Source organism: Neoarius graeffei, chromosome 1 (assembly GCF_027579695.1).
Source record: "Neoarius graeffei isolate fNeoGra1 chromosome 1, fNeoGra1.pri, whole genome shotgun sequence".
Lineage (NCBI taxonomy): Eukaryota > Metazoa > Chordata > Actinopteri > Siluriformes > Ariidae > Neoarius > Neoarius graeffei.
Window position 1 is genome coordinate 54,132,879 of NC_083569.1, and position 23,323 is coordinate 54,156,201.

The 23,323-nt window shown below is 41.8% G+C and overlaps 1 protein-coding gene across 2 annotated transcripts in view; it reads left to right on the forward strand.

The window, feature by feature from the left end:
* Positions 1 to 23,323, forward strand: part of LOC132894605 (protein phosphatase 3 catalytic subunit alpha) — a 246,988-nt gene that overhangs the window by 216,582 nt on the left and 7,083 nt on the right. The window contains exons 9-13 of one of the 2 annotated variants that reach the window (XM_060934673.1): positions 3,943 to 4,068; positions 7,420 to 7,491; positions 8,886 to 8,912; positions 14,469 to 14,553; positions 14,631 to 14,728. In XM_060934673.1, coding sequence (XP_060790656.1) covers positions 3,943 to 4,068; positions 7,420 to 7,491; positions 8,886 to 8,912; positions 14,469 to 14,553; positions 14,631 to 14,728 — 408 coding nt within the window. The remainder of the gene's footprint in view (positions 1 to 3,942; positions 4,069 to 7,419; positions 7,492 to 8,885; positions 8,913 to 14,468; positions 14,554 to 14,630; positions 14,729 to 23,323) is intronic. The other variant, XM_060934682.1, reaches the window with a different exon arrangement.

The window sequence follows — 23,323 nt, forward strand, 5'->3', positions numbered from 1 at the left end:
CATCCCTTCCTCTTCACTGCAGTCATCACCTTTCAACTTTACATTGTTAATGTTAAGCGCGGGTCAGTTTGAGCGAAGCAGCACCTGACACAGAGGAAAAACTGCGCGCGCGTGCTCGGCATGAGCGATACATGCGTTATTGCAGAATGTGCAACATTCACGAGAGACTGTATCAGATGGTGTTAAAATAAGTGTGCTTTTATGCATTAATAAAAAAAAAATGACTCATGACATATTTAAATAATATTGGCTGGCGTTGAGTGGTATATCAGACATATTCCATTCAGCTAGCATGGTACGAGTCAAAGACGAGTTCAGTATCATGCTAGCTGAATGGAATATGTCTGATATACCATGAAAACAAAGCCAGCCAATATTCTTATCTTATTATTCTTACACACACACACACACTTCCGTTTTTTTGATGTCCGTTGGTATGTTTTTCTCATCTCATTATCTGTAGCCGCTTTATCCTGTTCTACAGGGTCGCAGGCAAGCTGGAGCCTATCCCAGCTGACTACAGGCGAAAGGCGGGGGACACCCTGGACAAGTCGCCAGGTCATCACAGGGCTGACACATAGACACAGACAACCATTCACACTCACATTCACACCTACGGTCAATTTAGAGTCACCAGTTAACCTAACCTGCATGTCTTTGGACTGTGGGGGAAACCGGAGCACCCGGAGGAAACCCACGCGGACACGGGGAGAACATGCAAACTCCACACAGAAAGGCCCTCGCCGGCCACGGGGCTCGAACCCAGGACCTTCTTGCTGTGAGGCGACAGCGCTAACCACTACACCACCGTGCCGCCCTCTAGTAAATATATGTGAAGAATATCTCATGAAGTTTTGGTAGTCTTTCAGGTTTTCAATGTGTCTTTCTCTTTCCCGGCGAACAAAGAGATGCTTCTGTGCATGCGCAGCAGAAAAGTTTCTCCTTTGGATATTCGCATCAGCTCCAACGTGTGACGTAATGAATGAATGAATGAATGAATTGACTTTGTAAATGTATACAATGAAATTAAAGTTGCCACTCTGTGGTGCAAATATAGAAACACAAGACATTGAAGACAACCATGCAATATCATAAACAATATTCCGCGCTCATTCTCCATTGGGTAGAGTGACGTAATACACGTAGGATAAGCGATATGAGAACAATATGAGAACATGCTATCGAACCAAATGAATGAAACCTGCTAGAAGGAAACAGAATACATGTTTTTATTCCATCGGAAACGTGTCCTATATGTATAATAATTTAGTGACTGAGACAGTGATGGAAAATAAAAATGAGAAAAAGTATTAAATTCAGGTGTAGACGGTGTCCAAATTGATGGTAATGAAAAAGGAATGCTAATTTGTTTGTGTTATTTATTTATTTAAGAATGTGTTAATGTTGAGCTCAAGACGGTATCAGACAGTAAAAATAAGCAGTGTTGTGCATGAACACGCTAAATGAGTGCCGTTTATTGAATGTGCTCATATTTCAAAGAAACCTTTTTGTCACGTACGCTCAAGCACAGTGAAATTCCTCTGCATTTAACCCATCTGAAGCAGTGAACACAAGTGAACAATGAGCACACACACATGTTAAGGTTATGATAAGGTGATCAGGTTATGTGCTGTGCGAGAGCACTTCAGCCAGGATACAGAGAGAGGCGCTGTTCATTCACTCAACTCCCCTCACGTTTTCCCTGCTGGTCCCGGGAATCAAACTGATGACCCTTTGGGCCCAAGGCTGCTTCTCTAACCTTCAGGTCATGATCTTGCCACCTCCTTGCCATGATCTGGATTCAAACCGAGGTTGCTGCAGCCACAGCGCAGAGTACTAATCGCTGTAAGATCACAGTGAGCAGCTTGCGGTAAACTGAACGAATCACTGGTGAGATTCACTGGTGAGAGTGAACGATACTCTCGCAGTAGAGATAATGGGCAAAAATGTAACTTTTTTCATATTGTGATTTTCTTAGGTGGGGTTTACATTAGACCGTATCAGCTGATCATCAGATTAACGTTTTTAAAATGATTAGCGTGCACACAGCAACGCCAATACACGGATACGCTCGGCTCCGCAGGCATCCTGCGCTCCAAATCACTCCGCCCTGAACAGCGAGTGCCCTCTGGAGGGTGCGCACTCCGGCCCTGCGCAGCTCAGAGCGTGCGAGTGAAGTGAACAAGCAGTGATTCGGGACTGAGCCGCTGTGTGTGTGATCCCAGCGCATATCACTTACCACTTGCAAGTGGAAGGATGGCAAGCCTAAAGACAATCATAACTACACAATGGGCAGTATTTGCATCAGTATTTGCAGTATTTTCATACTTTTATACTCTTTAATGAAAGGTAATACAAGGCGGAAGTCCGCGCCGTTTTTCAGCAGTCGCGTCACATGACCAACGCCAGCGAATCAGGAAGGTGGATGTCACAGTGACGTTGTCCAATGAGACGCCAGCTAGAGCTCAGCACAGCGTATCCGCGTATTCTCAATGTTTACACAGCACCGGAGCTGACACGATCTGGATTGAATACGTGGACGCTGGCGGATTCCCGTTTCCTGGCGTTTCCAGGCGTTTTAATGTAAATGGACAGTGCATCCGCGAAGAAAACGAGACAGATACGGTCTAATGTAAACTTGGCCTTAAATGTTCCTCGTCTTATGGCAGTGCACTCTGATGTGCTGGTTGTGACTCTGCTGATTGCTTATCAAAGTAAACACCAAGAACTTTCTCATGGTAGGTGAAATTTGATATTTTAGTTGCTGAGCAGAAATTTCACGTTGAATTCAGTGCTGCTCATTAAAAAAAAACTTCAGAAGAAATGCTTGTGGGCTAGTTTATTTTTGGGACTGTGAACTATGAACAGATTCATTTTAATCTGTGTGAACTGAACTTTGAACGAGGGACAGCAAGAACAGGTTAAAAAAAAATTAATTGGCGTGTAGACTGTACAAATTAACAGCCATTTCTCATTACCATCAATTTGGACTCCACGCAGTCTACACTTGAATTTAATAATCTTTTTTTCCTTATGCTTATTTTCCCTCGTCTGCACCACACTAAACAGCTGAAGCATGCATACATGTATCAGTCCTGAACAAAATGAATGTATTCACAGCAACGTTTTAATAAATTGTTATTCTTGCATAAAAAGCATGCTTATTTTTACATCATCTGATCCTGTCTCTCATAAACGTTACACGTTCTGTGCTAATGCGTGTAATGCGCTGAAGAGGAAGGGATGGGCTTGTGTGGTGTGAAAGAGGAGGGGCACCCCCTTTGGCTTGGGAAAAAAAACCTCCAGAAATCTAGTGTTAAAAGCTTGATTGCCCAAAGCACATATCGTACTGGTTGTGGACCAGTCTGAAGGGTAACACTTTTTGCAATAAGGTTGCCTTAACTCATTCATTTCAGTATTAAAGATTTACAAGCTATGGACTTAATAATGTTAATTATTTTTAAGTGATGTTGGGAAGTAAGAATTAGACAGTTAGCACATAACTGTTGGCACCAAGACTATTGTTTTTCTTCATCATTACCAAAGATAAAGGTTAGTACAAATATCTTTGTTGTTAATTAGCTTAATTTCACACTTTAATAGAAGTAACGGTGAAGGTCATTCTCTTAAACAGATGCATTGTTTTATAAAATGCTTTTGCCCATATTTAACGAGGGTGCCAATAATTCTGGAGCTGACTGTAATCCATGTTCGTTTTTATGTTAAATGAACAACCATCAGCATTACCACCAGTATTACTCTCCCCACAGAGGCCTGTTGCTTTTAAATATTGAGAGGTCAACTGTCTTGGATGTGTGTGTGCATGGTCGTCTGTGTGTGTGTGTGTGAGAGAGAGAGAGAGAGAGAGAGAGAGCGAGCACGCTGCTGAATGTCTAAACGCCTAAATCGTCCCCTCACTTTTCTTGCTTTCCATGTATTTAGCTGCTGTGCTGAAATATGAGAATAACGTCATGAACATTCGGCAGTTTAATTGTTCTCCTCACCCCTACTGGCTGCCCAACTTCATGGATGTCTTCACCTGGTCCTTGCCCTTTGTTGGAGAGAAAGGTACGTTTTGAAACCCCTCTGGTAATCAGGTTTTCTTGTAGTGCTGTGCAGTACGTTGTCTGTTAGGGATTTTTTTGATAAATTGTGTATATACACTGGTGCATAGACTGGTGGTGGTGTTGCTGACTGATTACATGTTGAAATCTATTTTTGTATGGATTGTTTTATTCTCTAACATTTTTTTTAAATATAAACATTCAGTAACATTATAATCAAAACTGTGGAGCAGCTACAAACATTATGGTACATGCTGTGTATCATGGACTCTTCTATCCACAGTCACTGGATATGAGCAATGATGCGCTCTGATTAGTTACTCTACTACTAGGCCAGACCTGGGCATTTTACGGCCCGCGGGCCGCATCCGGCCCTTTGGTTCATTCTGACCGGCCCGCGTAAGGTTAATTAGAAATTACAAAATAACCGTATTTTCTAATTTTACCCCATGCATGGACTGAATGTGCATTGCTTTTATTTTGAAGTTGTGTTCAACAAAAATGCAATGCGCGCGACATGAAATCCCACGAAACCTAATCCCGCGATAACTACTTCCATAGTTTGTCCAGACCAACCACAAACTTGTACGTCATCCTTCAAACGGTCCAGCCAATCACATCGTGTGACGTCACCAGCTGGCGCCTGGAGCCCGAGCCGATCTGTAGATCTGATACCTACACCGAATCGACGTTGTTGCGAGCAGGTCACAAGAAGACTTTAGCCCCCAAAATGTCCGCAAAAAGAAGAAAGGTAGATGCCGAATGCAGGGCTTTCAACAAAACATGGACTGCTAAGTATTTATTTACTGAAGTCGGAGATAAAGCCGTGTGTTTAGTTTGCGGAGAGCAGATCCGAAAAACTGAAAAACACCAAATGAGGTGATTAGACTACAAATGTGGGCATCATTATTATAATATGATGTATCTTGCTTGATATTTGGAGTAGAAAGACAATATTGTGATGTCTTTATTGTGTTTTGGGGTGAATGTGACTGAAAAAAAAAATGGTACAAACGTTCACATTTTGTTAACCATTGTTTTGGGAAATTTGATTGAATAAATGACGTTTTTTGTAAGGCAACCTCGTTTTTTCCATACTCTTACCAGTCTTAGCAGCTTGTAAAAACAATGTTATTTACTGCTTTATATAAAGAAATACAATTAATATTATGCAGAATTTAGTTCAGCCTTTTGGTCCGGCCCTCCACTAAATTTTCTGTTTCTCATGTGGCCCCATGGAAAAAATAATTGCCCACCCCTGTACTAGGCTATCAGCTCATATGCCATGAGTAGAGAAAAACAAAATGGCGGAGCATGTTGCCAAACCAACCGAGGACGAAATAAAAACTACTTGAAAACAAAACTACAAAAAAAAAGCACAAAGTATGGAATAAAAGTATTTGATGGTAAGAACGTATATGGGTCCGTCTCAGAAACTGGTCTCTCATTTGGGACATTATGGTCAAAAAATAAATTTTCTAATTTTACTTTTTTTTTTTTTTTGCATTTACCTAATACTCGATGTTTCTTTTGTCATGTTTAATAAGAATAAAGATAGTATCTTGCTTTATCTGGCCTCCACTGTGGAAATTTTTTTGATTACAATTCAAATGCTTTTGTAAAATTGATTTCCATATAAAATAACTCCATCATGAAGAATTAAAGCCCCTCCTTCACAGATGAGTGAAAATATTGAATAAATTTCCTCTTTTTGATTGCTTGGGTTAAAAATGCCAAGTTATGATGACTGAATTGATTATTCACTTAAATATGAATAATATGATACATTTTGGGGATTTGATATGGTGAAATAGGACACAATGGAAAAATCAAGAACACACCGGAAAGATGAGAATAACGGTGCTGGTAAAAGAACAGCGACTGTACCGGCTGAAGGTCGCGCGGGTCTCTGCTGCGGTGCACGAGCAACGGGACATCACTACCGCACCGGACGGAGCGCGGGGCGGGGCAAAATGACTGGCCGTAGATTCTATCAAAAGTTTGATCTAAATTGACCATGGTTGCAAAATATTGGCCAAAAATACGCAAACACTACAAAATATGAAAGTAAGATGAAAAAGAAACATTCTGTTGCCTTATACTGCAAGACTAAAACAAAATAAAACTGTCAAAACTCACCTTTTCAGTGATAACGTCCGAACAGATCACTCGCGTAACAGAAAGACAGCAAATGGAAGCACGATTGGAGTGGAAAATTCCATTCTACACATGCACATTGTTAATGTGTGTCCTTCCCCGCACACAAATAACACGCTACGGTAAAAAATAGACCACAACTCATTTTATAGCTCAGAAATTCATACAAGGCCAGCTACCATCGTAACATATTCTGTAAGAAACATAATTATTCTATACTTAACTTTTCAGCTTTCGTTTTAAAAAACAAAATCGCAGATTTATAAGTAAATGTTTATATGGCGTAGTGATTTTAAGTTACTACTTTTGGTGAGGTAGTGACCCCGACCCTGAGGCTTTCTGTTTAGATCCAAACACACGATCGTATTGGTTTTGGGTTTGCGGAACATGGAGTTACAACGGTGATCAAATATTTTGCATGATGTTTTATTGCGGTTATGATTATTCTGTGAGCGCACCAATCCTTAGGTGTATAAAGTTACACCTTAAAATACAATTAGTGATAACTGTAGACTTTTCAGTGGACTACAACCTTTTTAAGGGAATGCGATGTAGTCAACCATTCATCATGTCCCAGATCAAGCCACCATTTTTCCACAAATTTGCAGAATTTTTTGCCAAATTCTGAATAGAGTATTCACATCAAAGATTTAATTTTATGTGTTTTTTCTTTCATCATTTTATTTCAAATTAAAACCATCACCATTCAAAACCGTATAGTTTATTGACTGTGAGTATATTTAGTGGGGTTCCCCTACAGTACCCAGTTTCTGAGACAGACATGTATAAATAATTTTTTTTTTCCCCCCAAGAATGGTTATAGCATTTTTCATAGTTTCTACTGTCATTTCTCCGGTTTGTTTACATTCTAAACGGAAATTATTTTGTCGGACGTTTTGTATTTATTGAATTTGCTAAAAATAAAAATGCTCAGTTTCTCAAAATCCAGTGAATGTGGACAGAATAAAACAGTTATTACACTCAATTTTGTCGTACATGGTTTATAACCGACTCGGTGCTACGTGCCTTATCGGCTATGAGCTCATGTACAACTCGATTTCATGGAATAACTGTTAAATGTCTTCAGGTATCATAATATACTATTTTTATCATGTGGGCCATTACTGTATCTAGAACATTCCAGATGTCAGTGGTGTGTGATTTCGGTCTCTTTCTCTGTGTGTGTTCTTGCTCCCAGTCACTGAGATGTTGGTAAATGTCCTGAGTATCTGCTCCAATGATGAACTGACTACAGATGAGGAGATTGATGGTAAGACAGTTACAGCTGACGCATGCGAACGCACACGTACACTTGAACAGAAAGGGTTTGGTGTTGAGTTTCTCAGGATTCCCAACAGGAGATGCCAGGAGACCAGATTAAACAGTCTTAAGTATTCAATGTGTGGCTGCTTTCAGATCTCTAACGCAGCAGGTCTGAGTTAAACGCAGGGCCGGGCTAACTGTGGTTAAAACCGTCTCTGCTTGTAAGATCACATGTACACAGTCTGCAGTGAAGTGAACATGGTGGGGCGATGCGCTTCGTGTTATAAAAAGCCCTGTAAAGCTAATTTCATTTCCCTACTGCTACACGATCAGCAGCCGCTCTGAATTAGTTTATAACCAGAAATTCTAGCCGTTTTTGAAAGCTTTTCCATTTGTGTGTTTATAGTAGACCTGTGAATCCTGCGTGTAGACCCAACCAGTAAAACCTGTTTCCTCAAAACAATAGCAACGCTGATGTATGTAAGCTCTTTCTGCATAGCTCCTAGTAGTTTTGCTTTATCATTGTGATTTACTGCCAGATATAAGCATTCATGTTGATGACTAATGGGATGTATGCACACTGTAGAGTCCTCCTGTGAACCTCGCTATATCTAAAATCATCAGTCTCTCAAAACAGGAAACGATAAACAAATGAACCTTCTCTGCACTGTGGGATGTCTATCAGCGCAAATGTATTCTTTCCATGCCCTGAAATCCTCCGTATCTCACAAACAGCATCACATTTTGTGTTCGCTGAACTGCTTGAGTCACATTTCCTGTTAAAGAAAATGTAACGAAAGCTGAGGAATATGCTCGGCCTCAGGGCTTCATTTGCGTGACAGACATTAAATTGCTGAAGCCGAACGTTTATATTTTATTGAAAAGAAAGCAGATCGTCTTGGCTTGCAAGCTAAGCGCTATTAAGTTCACACTGCTTTAACACTACATCTTTCGCTCACTGTTCCTCTTCCTGTCACACTTGGTTTAATATGAATTTGTTTAGTTTTGAGGGGTTTTTTTTCTTTCAGATTTGAGTTTCTTCTTCTTCTTCTTTCTTCGTTCTCCTCTCCCACCCTCCTGTTTGCACATTCTTTTTTTTTTGTGTGTGTAGGTGACTTCACTTCCCCTGCAGCTTTATCTAATCAGTATCTTTTCTGTTTCCTCCCACAGTCTTTAGGTCAGGCATTTCCGTTCTTTTGCTCCATAGGTGTGGCTTTCTTCCTCTCGTTTCTCTCCTTCTTGCTTTCTCCCTCACTCTGTTCCTTACTATCTTGCTGTCTCCCTCACTGACTCTTTGCCTCTCTCTTCCTCTCTCTCTTTCTCTCCTATTCCCATTCCTCAGCCATCCACTCATCATTCTTCTGTTCTTTTTCTGTTCTCTTCTGGGGTGTTCTTGAGAAGGACAGCTAATATATGCCCCAAAGAAAGGTACAGCCTCCCACATGCCTTACCGTGTGCACAGTGCAGCCTTGCTTATTGTTTGTACCTTTTTTTTTTTTTCCTAACGGGTTGCATAACACCAAGTTTATATTTTATTTTTTTAATGATTATATGGATTCATACTAATATCCTTAATGTCCACCTAAACTAGCTCATTGCCCATTTTAGATTATTATGTGAAGATGAAAATGTTTGGTGTGTGGATTGCCTCCAGTGATTTGCTGACACTGTTGGTGTCGATGGTCTTGCAGGAGAATTCTAATGCAGTTGATTCTAAAATTAGTATTCATCAAAAATGTATAACGAAGAAGTGCATATAAGCAGTGAATATGGCAGCAGCTTGTGAGTGCCCTAGTGTTGCTATATTGTTCCCTTATATTGTAAACATTATCCGATTCTTCTTGATTCTTTAAATTTGTATATTTTAGATTATTCTTATTTCTTATTCTATTTTTATAACTATTTTTTGTCTAATTTTTAAATTCTTTTATCCTCACTGTTACAAGAACCAACCACCAAAGCAGATTCCTTATATGCGAGCGCATACTTGGCAATAAGCTTGATTCTGATCACTGTTTCTGAAAAGTACAGGCTAATAAATGATCAGTAAAGTCATTGTAGCACTCTAAATGTGCTCCTAGATTAGAGATTAGATTAGATAAAACTTTATTGATCCCTTTGGGCGGGTTCCCTCAGGGAAATTAAGATTCCAGCAGCATCATTACAGATAAACAGAGAAAAGAAATAGAGAAAACTTCTAGATAAATTAAAATAAATTAAGTATTTACATATACAAAATAAAAGAACAAGATATGGGGAAGAGAGGAGGGGGGGAAGAGAGGAAGGGGGAGGGGGGGTGGAGGCAGGAGAGATATTGCACTTTATATTGCACATTGTCCGGTATTGCTTATTGTCAGGCTGGGCTACTGCTCCTTCCCATCCTCTGTCCTCCTGTTACCCCTCCTCCCCCCCAGAGAGGAGTTGTACAGTCTGATGGCGTGAGGGACAAAGGAGTTTTTAAGTCTGTTCGTCCTGCACTTGGGAAGGAGCATTCTGTCACTGAACAGGCTCCTCTGGTTGCTTATGACGGTGTGCATAGGGTGACTGGCATCGTCCATGATGTTCAATGGTTTGTCCATAGACCTCTTCTCTGCCACCGTCACCAGAGAGTCCAGCTTCATGCCGACCACAGAGCCGGCCCGCCTGATCAATTTGTCCAGCCTGGATGTGTCCTTCTTGGATGTGCTGCCCCCCCCAGCACACCACGGTGTAAAACAGGACACTGGCGACCACAGACTGATAGAACATCCACAGGAGTTTCCTGCAGATGTTAAAGGACCGCAGCCTCCTAAGGAACTATAGCCTGCTCTGTCCCTTCCTGTATAAGTGTTTGGTGTTGCAAGTCCAGTCCAGCTTGCTGTCCAGCCACAGCCCAAGGTACTTGTAGGAATCCACAGCCTCCACCTCGGTCTGGACCTCCCAAAGTCAATGACCAGCTCCTTGGTCTTCGAGGTGTTGAGCTGCAGATGGTTCCTGTTGCACCACACAGCAAAGTCCCTCATCAGGCTCCTATACTCCTCTCTGTCGTCACTGATGCACCCAACGATGGCTGTGTCATCGGCAAACTTCTGAATGTGACACAGCTCCGAGTTGTAGCAGAAGTCCGTGGTGTACAGGGTGAAGAGAAGAGGGGCCAGCACTGTGCCCTGGGGTGCTCCGGTGCTGCTAATCACAGTGTCAGTGTCCTTCAGCCTGACATACTGCGGCCTGTCAGTGAGGTAGCTGGAGATCCAGGTGGCCAGGCAGGGGTCCACTCGCATCCTGTTCAGTTTGTCCTGAAGCAATAGGGGCTGGATGGTGTTGAAGGCACTCGAGAAGTCCAAGAAGAGGATCCTCACTGTGCCATTTCCCTTATCCAGATGTGAGTGGGCTCGGTGTAGCAGGTAGAGGATGGCGTCTTCCACACCAACACCTGCCCGGTACGCAAACTGCAGACAGTCCTGGGCATGTTGTACCTGGGGTTTGAGGAGGCTGAGGAAGAGCCGCTCCAATGTCTTCATCAGATGTGAAGTGAGTGCCACCGGTCGGAAGTCGTTCAGCTCACTGGGCCGATTCTTTTTGAGAACTGGAACGATACATGATGTCTTCCAGAGGGTGGGCACTCTCCCCAGCTGCAGGTTAAGGTTGAAGATGCGTTGGAGTGGTTCACCCAGTTCAGCAGCGCAGGTCTTCAGTAGTCGTGGACGCGCCTTGTCCAGGCCTGCTGCTTTCCTGGGGTGAAGCTTCCTCAGTTGACCTCTGACCTGGTCTGCAGTAATGCATGGAAGAGTCTGTGTTGAGGTGGGGGAGGAGGGGGCTGCTGTGATGACTGGGGGGAGATGTGTTGAGGGAAGAAGGAGAGATGGCTGCAGTGAGGGAGAGGGTGGGGGGGACGTGGGCTGGTTGAACCGATTGGAAAAAGTCATTCAACTCTCCATTGTCCCCTCAACGACTCTGGTCTTTGTATTGTGGCCTGTGATGGTTTTCACACCTTCCCAGACCACAATCCTAATCCACTGTCTCAACACAAGGCAATTGAGGCTACGTTTACACTAGACCGTATCTGTCTCGTTTTCTTCGCGGATGCACTGTCCGTTTACATTAACCCCCCTGGAAAAGCGGGGAAACGGGAATCCGCCAGCGTCCACGTATTCAATCTAGATCGTATCAGCTCCGGTGCTGTGTAAACATTCAGAATACGCGAATACGCTGTGCTGAGCTCTAGCTGGCGTCTCATTGGACAACGTCACTGTGACATCCACCTTCCTGATTCGCTGGCGTTGGTCATGTGACGCGACTGCTGAAAAACGGCGCGGACTTCCGCCTTGTATCACCTTTCATTAAAGAGTATAAAAGTGTGAAAATACTGCAAATACTGATGCAAATACTGCCCACTGTGTAGTTATGATTGTCTTTAGGCTTGCCATCCTTCCACTTGCAAGTAATAAGTGATATGCGCTGGGATCACACACACAGCGGCTCAGTCCCGAATCGTGGCTTGTTCACTTCACTCGCGCACTCTGTGAGCTGCGCAGGGCCGGAGTGCGCACCCTCCAGAGGGCACTCGCTGTTCAGGGTGGAGTGATTTGGAGCGCAGGATGCCTGCGGAGCCGAGCGTATCCGCGTATTGGTGTTGCTGTGTGCACGGCTAACGGTTTTAGTGTAAACGCGAATCATTTTAAGAACGTTAATCTGATGATCCGCTGATTCGACGTAATGTAAACGTAGCCTGAACTTATTGGTAACATCGGTACATTAATGTTACGCTTTTATGACTTAACCTTGTGACTCAGAATTTCCAACCTCCAACTAGGAAAAACCACAGATGTGTAATTCGTACTGAGAAAGCTGGAAAGGTCTGCTCAACCCAGAGTAAAGCAAGTGATGTCAAATCAACATGGCTGCTCACAGCATCAGTAGTAAACAAAGTAGATAGGAGGTCTAGGTTGTTAAATCTATAATATTGTCTATACAGTTTGCTCCTTTGTGGCGATAATTCTACATCACTGATCAGATTTGATCAGCTAGATTGTTCCTAACAAAAGACAACTTTGTAGGAGTTGAACGCAACATATGCATTCTATTCTGGTCAAGCTCATGGTGCCATCGAACACAAGGTGGGAATACAGCCTGGATGGGATGCCAATACGTTCACACCGAGGGACAAATTAGAGTAGCTAATCCACCTACCACCTGTTTACAGGAGGAAACCAGAGAACCCACATGGAGAGCATTCAAAACTCTGCACTTTCAGTAACCCGAGCTCAGAATCAAACGGGGGCCCTGGTGCTATAAGGACGCCATGCAATAAGCTATTAATGTTACCTGTTTACTGCTGTATTCACTACTTGGATACACACTTAACTATGAATAAATGTCTAATATGGGGCCCTTCTCACTCACTACAGTGTTGCCAAATAACCTTATTGCACATTCTTTACAAATTATAAATCCTGTATTTCTACCAAACCTCAGTCATGTTCTAATGACTTCATGACCATTTAAGGCTGCTCCAAGTATTTACACTCCATGGCCAAAAGTATGTGGACCCCCAGCCCTCACACTCATGCGGTTCTTCCCCAAACTGTTGCCACAAAGTTTGAATTACACAATTATATAGGATGTTTGTGTATGCTGTAGCATTAGTTTCCCTTCATTAGAAATAAGAGGAGGGCGGCACAGTGGTGTAGTGGTTAGCACTGTCGCCTCACAGCAAGAAGGTCCTGTGTTCGATCCCAGCGGCCAGCGAGAGCCTTTCTGTGTGGAGTTTGCATGCTCTCCCTGTGTTTGTGTGGGTTTCCTCCAGGTGCTCCGGTTTCCCCCACAGTCCAAAGACATGCAGGTTAGGCTAATTGGTGGCTCTAAATTGACCGTAGGTGTGAATGTGAGTGTGAATGGTTGTTTGTCTCTATGTGTCAGCCCTGCGATGACCTGGCGACTTGTCCAGGTGTACCCCGCCTCTCACCCGTAGTCAGCTGGGATAGGCTCCAGCTTGCCTGCGACCCTGTAGGACAGGATAAGCGGCTACAGATAGTGGGTGGATGGATGGATGGATGGATGGATGGATGGATGGAAATAAAAGGCCCAAACATGTTCCAGCGTGACAATGCCCTTGTGCACAAAGCGAAGTCCATGAGGGCATGATTCGCCAAGGTTGGAGTGAAGAACTTGAGTGAGCCCGGACCTCAACCCCACTGAAGACCCTCTGGGATGAACTGGAACATCAACTGCACACCAGTCCTCATCCAACATTGGTGCCTGACCTCATAAAATGCTCTTGTGGCTGAATGAGCACAGATCCCCACAGCCACACTCCAACTTCTAGTGGAAAGACTTCCCTGAAGAGTGGAGGTGGTTGTTATACCAGTAAAGGAGAATGAAATCTGGAATGGGATGTTCAACAAACACACATGGGTGTGATGGACAGGTGCCTATAAACTTTTGGCCATATAGTAGCTGTTTCAACAAGGTTGGGTTTAATGAAAGATCTGGCTAAGTAACAGTTGTAGAAGTTGTTTGTACCACTTTTTCAGTGCAGCAACCCTTTCCACAGTCCCTTAAAGCTAGCATCTTGATCAAAACAGTGTGAATAATAATGCGTGTGTCTGTGTGTGTGAAGCTATGAGTAGCCTCACCGTAACCCTGATTGCAGAAATCAATAGCTAACCGAATGCTTAGCATGCGTTTCACATTCTGAAGTCTAGAGGCATAGGATGCTGTAGGGGACTAGTTTATTGATCTGACTTGCTTTTGCCACGACAGCAAATTAGTAGCACTGCTGTGAATGAAGCTTTTTATTGGTTTGGGTAGTCGTACCTCAGGGCTCGATTTAGTTAATGCAGCTGTTTGCCTTTTTGGACATAAGGATAAAAGTGAACGTATGAAATATTTGAATGGTTTTTGATACTCGAGGCTGTGCCATGGGGCGGGGGACGGCCTGAGGCAGGTATGGCTCGACTTTGCTGCGGTCTCATTGTGACCCTGTGTTTCTGTGCATGTGTGTAGGTGCTACAGCCTCTGCACGCAAAGAAGTGATCCGAAATAAGATTCGTGCCATTGGGAAGATGGCTCGAGTGTTCTCGGTGCTACGGTAAGATGCAATTTGTGTCTGTGGGTACAAGTGGGTTCATGCGGGTACACATGGGTAATGTTGTGTGTGTATTTCAGAGAGGAGAGTGAGAGTGTTCTCACTCTGAAAGGTCTCACCCCGACTGGCATGCTACCCAGCGGTGTTCTCTCAGGCGGCAGAGAGAAACTCCAGAATGGTAAGACAGACACACGCGCGCACACACACACACCTCTCTGGATGAGCGCAGTTCCACTGTCACACTCTTTATAACATTGTCATTTATAAACACTGCCGAATAGGCCTTAACAGTTAATCATATTTAAATCATGATGGTGTTTCGACGTTCTCAGATATATAAACATTATTGATTATAGTATTTGTGAATTTTGCTCAAGTTGGCTTATGCAAAGGGAAGTAGTGCCTCTAGTATGGAATAACATTTTTATTTTATTTACTTTTTTAAATTGTGAAATGAATGAACCACCATTGCCAGTCCAGGTTGTGTAGGTCAGCTGATGTTTATCACCACTTTCAGCCAACCTAGTTTACTAGCTCTTTTCTAGCTGTGTGCATTTTTTGGATATATTGATGGATAGATGCATGTATAGATGTGCTTTATTGATCCCCTCAAAGAGGAACATTTTGGCAATACAGTACATTGTACATGCAAATCATTAAGTACACAGAATAAATACATTTAATTACAAATATGCACAATACAAAGACAACAATGCACAAACAAGACAAAGAATAACTTGTAGTTTAGTTAGCTGTGTTTTGAAAGCATCTTTCCGAACACTGTGCTGACGTTGGGTACAGTCAGTGTTCGTTAAACTGCTTGCTTTCAAAGTCTAACTGGGGTGAAATGCTGCATATAAAATATCCACTCAGTTAATGGATTATGATGAAAGAGTAGCCTGAATCAAAGATCTATACTTTGTAAGAAATATAATGTTAAAACATACAGTGTGAACCAAAAGTACGTTGAGTGTAAATTTAATGCAATGAAGTCCAGTCTACTGATTTGTTCCTCAGTTGGCTGAATAATTGTGAAATTTTTTTTCTCAGTCGTTATCCTCTAACAGATTATTTCAGCACTGAAATGTATGCTAACATAAAACAACTCATCGTTTTCTTGTCAAAGGGAGAACCTTGAAACTACAGTAAAGAAGCATCGCTCATAACTGAAATTCTTTATTCTGAAATCCTAGCATCTGTCCTCAAACCCATTTTCCAACTGTGCTAATTACAATTTTGCCTTTTTTGGGGGGAAGACACATAAAAATGCAAAAATAATTAAAATAAGTCATATGAAAGCCCAAAAAAATGAGGTAGAGACAGTATCTTAGTTTTATAATGGGACCCCAAAAGTGAAAGAGTTCCAATTAATATGATGACTATCTACAAACTCTCTACTTTCTCAGATGTTAGTTTAGTTACTTTTATGGCGTAGCCAAACATTCTAACTGATGTATGGCAACTGACTTTGTTTTTCTTCAAAAGCAGTGGAAGCACAGCCATTTTAAATCCCATCTTTACCTGGTATGCAGCCTCGGGAATGTTCAATTGCCCTGTGGGGTTCCCCCCCCCAACACACACACCTTTATTTATGAATATACAGTACCAGTCAAAAGTTTGGACAAGTCTACTAATCAAATGGCTTTTCCTTATTTTTATTAAGACACTTCATGTCTTAAAGTAATGATGGATGTCGTTTCTCTTTACTTATTTGAGCAGTTCTTGACATAAATATGGATTACTACAGTTGTGGAATAGGACTATTTACTGTATGTTTATTATTTACTGTTTGATCTCGAACACATTAGGGCGGCAAGAAATTGCACTAATTAACTTTTGTCGAGGCACCTGTTAATTGAAAAGCATTCCAGGTGACTACCTCATGAAGCTGGTTAAGATAACGCCAATAGTGTGCAAAGCGTCAAGGTAAATGGGGGCTACTTTGAAGAATCTAAGATAGAAGAATTATAGTGTGTGTATATGTGTGTTATTTACCAGCTTAAAGGGCTGATGACACGAACATGACTCTATGCAATTTCTTAAATAAACTATACAACATGGCAAACATGTTAGATTTCTGTTATAATTACGTGAAAAGAAGCTGTTACGCGAATATCCAGCTTTTAATTGCACAGCGCAAGAAAACTGGGTCCGTGGCTCGCGGCCATGTTGTGATGTCAGCGGGAGAACACGCTGCGGTTCACTGGCTGTTCTACTCTGGTTCTACTCAATGGAAATGGCGCATGAAAACGCCGGTGAACTCTCTAGTGCTAGCTCTTCCTCTTCTGGGAGTCTAGAATTGTGTTGATCTCTTCCGAATAGAATCTATGATAGCCTACCCTCTTTACCCTTTGCCTCTCGTTGCTAGGCGGCAGTTACATGAAAGCAGCAAGCTTTCACAAGCAAATACGTGACTGATATCACGCCGACTTTATGATTACATTTATGATTATCATGTAGAATCTATAGCTCTACGTACCTTTGTCTTATGTTGTTTCACAACACATGTTCTGACAGGAGGACTGTCTTTGGATCCGGCATAGCTACTAGTAGACCCCTCTGGAATACTGGCAGTGTTGCCAGATTGGGATTTTTCCCGCCCAGTTGAGCGGTTTCAAGTGCGTTTTGGTGGGTTTTGAACATATTTTGGGCTGGAAAACTTGAGCAGTATCTGGCAACAGATACTGCTGACGTTTTCCAGCCCAAAATATGTTCAAAACCCACCAAAATGCACTTGAAACCGCTCAACTGGGCGGGAAAAATCCCAATCTGGCAACACTGTGTAGGCACTGCTGATGGTAGTAACACACGTTTGTGCTGAACTGAACACCCAAGAGATTCTTTTAAGCTGGGAAGGGTGTCAAAACAATCCAAATCGAAGTGTTCAGAGCACAGGACGGATGTTGGTGAGGGCTCCCACTTGTCACGAGTGCGCCTGACTTGCTTCACCCACTTCGCATGCAGCTCGGGATCTCTGGGAAACTTGAATAAACTTACCCCATCCTTGTGGGTTTTGGAGCAAAAGCCGGCAACACAACGCGAAGGCATAATAACTTATATATATAATGTATAATAATAATAATACTAATAATGACAAACTGAACACCTGTCGCATCAACAATAAACTGGTAAGTTAGGAGGAAGGTTCTTTCGCTGACGTCATATAGCCCCTCCTCCTCCTTCGTCTCCTGGGTGCTGCAGCCCCGTCAAATTTGCCCAAATAGCCGCGTTTTTTATCATAACTTGTAAAATAGGCGCCTTCGTGAATTAATATATGGATCATCTGGAATTACTTTTTATGTTATAAAACATCGCCAAAGATGTCAAAAACGTGTCATCAGCACTTTAAGGTCGGTCCGTATGGTGAAATACCGTGACTAAGGTCTTGAAAGTACTGAGCAAGGCCCTCTGGGCCGAGGTCACGGTATTTCACCATACGGACCGACCTTAAGCTGGTAAATTTTTTTTTTTTTTTCTTTACCAAATTCTAACAGAAAACGAGAGCGCCCGAAAGGGAAAACCGAGGCTAGCTGCCATTTTGAATCCTCATTCACGGCTGTAATGCAAATGGCTTCCTCCTCGGTATACAAGTGCACTTCCATGGCAGGAAAAAAAACTACATTTTGCCGCCTATGTAGTCACCTATTTATACAAAATTGAGTCATTCAGGATTCAGCCATGTTTTTGCTCGGCGTTAGCAACAGTTAGAGGTTTTTAGCTTTCTCCTGAAATGTTTTATTTTATTTCTTCTTCCTCAGGGTAGTAAAACTCGCTTTTGCTGTGAACACTGTCGTTATCGCTATCCATGCTGTAAAATTAATGCTATTCTCCTGAGAAATGCTGGCAAAAATTTACAAGATTTTTGATAAAAATCTTATAAATAAATCTTATAAAAAAGATAAATGTTGACAAAAATTGCTATGTTTGTTGTTGTTGTGAACGAGCGAGTCACCAGAGGTCCGTAACCGGGGTCTGTACTGTAGGATACGGACCCGCTCGCCAGCTGATCAGAGCGCAGGATTTGATGGAAACCGGACCGCGAAAAAAAAAACATTTGTTATTTCATAGTTTTGATGTCTTCAGGATTGTTCCACAATGTAGCAAATAGTCAAAATACAGAAAAACCTGTGAAAGAGTAGGGGTGTCCAAACTTTTGCCTGGTACTATACATGTTTACACACTGATGCACCCTCTGCTGGTGATGTGTGGAACAAAAGGTCTTCTCTGAATCTCCTACACTCACTGTACTATCTGCTGATGTGTCAAACAATGTCTTTTCTCTCTCTCTCTCTCTCTCTCTCTCTCTCTCTCTCTCTCTCTCCGTGGAAACTGCAGGTATAATGTGTCTTTCACTCTTCTACATGAAACAAATGCAGAATTCACTCAAACACTCCACATAGTTAACCTTCATTATGGCACCTAACACATGCTGAATTAAAGCATCTACTTTTCTGCATCACAATTTTACAGCACCTCTGAGGAAATTGCATCTTTTTTTTTTTTAAGTTTGTGGTTCAAAGGCTTATAACAGGTCTTATTAAGCATGAATAATGATGCTGTAATGGCACAGAATATTTCATCATATGGAGTAACAATGACTGAGCTTCTGAAGTTTCTGAACCACAGATCCAAGCATATGTGATTTCCAGAGTTGCTGATATTATGATGCTCAATATAGTACACAGTAAAACACAGGCAACGTTATACTGTATGACCAAAAGTTTGTGGACACCTGACCATCACACCCACTTGTGCTTGTTGAGCATCCGATTCCAAAACCATGAGCAGTAATATGGAGCGAGCTCGTCCCCTTTGCCGCTGTTATATCCTCCAGTCTTCTGTAAAGTCTTCCCACCAGATTTTGGAGCATGGATGTGAGGATTTTACCCATTCAGCCACAAGTGAGGTCAGGCACTAATGTTGGGTGAGAAACTGGCCGCATAGTATATCAGGGCTCTGTGCAGGACACTCGAGTTCTTCACACCAACCTTGTCTTAATGGAGCTCACTTTGTGTACAGGGGTTTTGTCGTGCTGAAGAATGTTTGGGCTCCTTAATTCCACTGAAAGGAATACAGTTGTGTGGTAACAGTTTGGGGAAAAACCACATGTGGGTGTGATGTCAGGTGACCACATAGCTTTGGCCATATCATGTACCGAAATACACTAAAGGCATTTTCTATTATAACCAAAGTAAGAATAAATATTTAAGTTATTCCACAAAATTAAGTCGTACATGAGCTGATAGCTGATGAGGTGCGTAGCGCCGAGTTGGCTATAAGCCATGTACGACGAGATTGAGTGGAATAACTGTTTTATTCTATCCACATTCACTGGATTTTGAGAAACGGAGCATTTTTATTTTTTGCAAATATTATAAAGGAAATCTTTATACAAAACGTCTGACAAAATCATTTCTGCTTAGAATGTAAATAAACTGGCGAAATGATAGTAGCAATTTGTGAAAAATGCTATAATAATTCTTGACCAAAAAAAAAAAAAGTTCTTACTAGCAAATACTTTTATTCCATATTTTGTTGCTTTTTATTTTTGGGGGGAGTGGTTCTTCTTTAGGGATTTTTTTGGCGGTTGGCAAACCAACTTAAAGGTGCATTACCGCCACCGACTGGGCTGGAGTGTGGAACAGGAGATATTGTGTTCTTTTAGGTATTTGTTTCTTTTAAATACTTGATTATGATTTTTGGGGTTTTGTTTTCGAGTAGAGTTTTTATTTCGTCCTCGGTTGGTTCAGCAACACGCTCCACCATTTTGTTCTTCTCTACTCAGGGTATATGAGCTGGTAGCCTAGTAGTAGAGTAGCCAATCAGAGCGCGTGATTGCTCATATCCAGTGAATGTGGATAGAATAATAATATAATATAAATCTACCACCTTATGTTGCATCATGCTATTACATTTTATAGATTTAACCATACTAGTATAGCAATGAAACTGTGTTTAAAACAACATCGCTGATACCTCTTCACAAACCACAGGCAGGAATTAGAACAACTTTACTCTCTCACTTGCATGATCTCACATCCAGCACTCGCACTAAATGCAAAGTTTGGTTATATCTAATATAATGAACAATAATCGGGTTAGTTTGTTTCCCTTCTTTTTTTTTTTTTTTTTAAAGAAGTTTTGACTCCTCATCTGTCCCAGTTTTGAGTGTGTGATGAACATCAGGAGCCGTATTAACAAAAAAAAAATCTTACCACTATAATTTTTCCAAAAGTGGCACAAAAAGTTGTTCATTAAACTGCAGGGAGGACCATTTGCTGAATTAATTTTCATGATGTTAATAGAGGCTTGTTATTAAGCTGTTTTAATTTTCTGTGCTGCAGGAAATGGTGAATATCCTCTATCAAGGGATGTTATGAACTCGAAGAAAGTGCCTTGAATTTGTAGTTACTACTGCATAAAAAAAACCTTTTGTAATCCAACAAAGGTGCATCTCATGTCTTCAATGCAAACTGATTGCTTTTTCTTTTATAATAGGAGCTTGTTGTTGGGCCTGTGTTCACGTAGAGCTTGGTAATGAGTAGGCTCTTTGCACATTGTGTGTACACTAGCTTATCCAAAGCCATCAGAAACACCATTCTGAGAAACTTCTTTGAATGTTGTATACATCTTATGCTGTGTTCACACTTATACCGGTATGAAAGTGGTATAACTGTATCGATACAAAGTATACCGGTACAGTTTAGTGCATCTGTCCACACTAGCGAGAAATGTTTGCGGTTTTCTTTCACGGTAGTTGAAATGCGCGTGCGCAAAATGTTTCCGTGGTTACTGAGTAACTTCCTTCCGAGAATATATGGCATCCATTATTTCGAGATCTTGAGAAAACAAAACAATTATTTCATGATCTCAGCTGGATCACTGTATCTCCGTCAGTAGAGACGAAGCCGGGCCAGTCTTCTGCGGTGGTGCCGCAGACTAATTTTGAAATGATCCCTTATTAAAAGACTTAATGCAATCTCTCCCTGTGTCAACCCCTGATCAAAATATTGCCTTATTAGGTGATCGATTATTCCAGACATTCTAATGACCAAAGTTACGTCTATACAGAATGAGAAATAGCCCCAAAGTCAGCATATCACAAGTCTCTTGGCGCACCTGAATGAACCATTTCTCAGCTGTTTACTCGAGATCATGAAATAATTTTGTTTTCTTGAGATCCTGAATTAATTATGTTGTTATCTCGGGATAACAAGGTGAATTAAAAAAAAAAAAGGATTATATGAAGGGCCTCTCTCGGCTTCCGTACGGATGAAACGACGTGTGTGCGCTTTTTGTTGTCAGTGTACAGTCTGTATTTCTGGTGGTCATTTATTCAGTCGAATCGTATAAAACGTGCGAGGCAGTTGAGAAAGAAACAAACGAATCTCCGTTCTTCACTATTTTATTCAGCGAAGACATCGATTGAGGTGTGTGACTTTGCGCATGCGCATTATATTTGTATCGATACAGAGCCGCTTCATCTGTCCACACTACAGCGAAGCGCTACAGTACCGATACTGTACTGGTACGAAACCCAGACATTTGTGGGTTTCGTACCAATAGTTATACCGCTACACTACTGGTATAGTTGCTAGTGTGGACAGGTGTTGCAGTACGAAAGTAGTTTCGTATCGGTACAAAATCCCTAGTGTGGACAGGGTATAATTGATCTCATTGTTAAATTTGGCCAGGACGTGTCTGCACGTTTAAGAAAAACAGTGAAAACTCTTTATCCACAGGATAAATTTATCAAATATGTCAGTTTACATTATATACATGAATTAATCTGGCATTATTTCAAGCCATTATAGTGAGTAAAAGAGAGTGCAGACTTTCCAGACCAGGGGACAGGCCTAAAACGTGCAGAGTGGAGGAAAGTCTATAAAAAGAGGTACTCCTGTAATGAAAAGGCATTACCCCCACTGCCCCGTGTAAATCTAAATCCAGGGAAAAGGAGGCCATTTGGGAGCTGCTATTAGCCTTAAGATCTTTGTAAATACGGCTCTAGTAGTTCAGCTCGAAAATGGAGACATGCCAGAGCCTGAGTGAAGTTGAAGGCTTATTCCTGCCTCAGCATTCGTAGAAACACAGCTAATTGTGTGCTCTCTGTCCACTGAGACAGCAGAGTGCTTCTACTGCAATGCTGTCTCTTCCCTCGGCACCTCTGTCACCTTAGCAGATTGTGTGTGTGATGGTTTCTCTTGATCCTATTCTCTTGAACAAAGTCTCCCAGTTTTCCTTCAGTTTTACAGAGATCTTCACATTTTGCCAAATTTCCATTCTTGTTCTGAGCGTGTACATGTTCCTGCATATTAATTTAATGTACATAATGTTAACCATCAAAGATGGTTACTTGAAGGTAAGTAGCAACTTCTACTCAGTGCTGTCAAAGATGGAGATTTTCTTTGATGAGACATGCTAACGACTTTCTCATTAGAAACTGTGTATGTGGGCAGATATAATAATTTCAGTCATTATTAAAACGCATTTTTCTGATATTGTGTTTGGACACAATAGAGCCCTGAACCTGTAACAGCCGTTCTGTATCTGCATCCCGTGGCTTCTCACATTTCATGCTCAACAGTTAAAATGTATTAAAATACAGAGCAGTGAGACACAATGAGACAGTCATGCTCTGAGCACCCGCCGCTTTCTGTACGTTTCTGTCCCATTTCCCCCAGTCATCCATTCTCCGTGGTACAAGAATCTATCATTAAACATTTCACTCACTCTTCCTCTGAGCCTCTCTTGTTCCGTCTTCCTTTCTCCT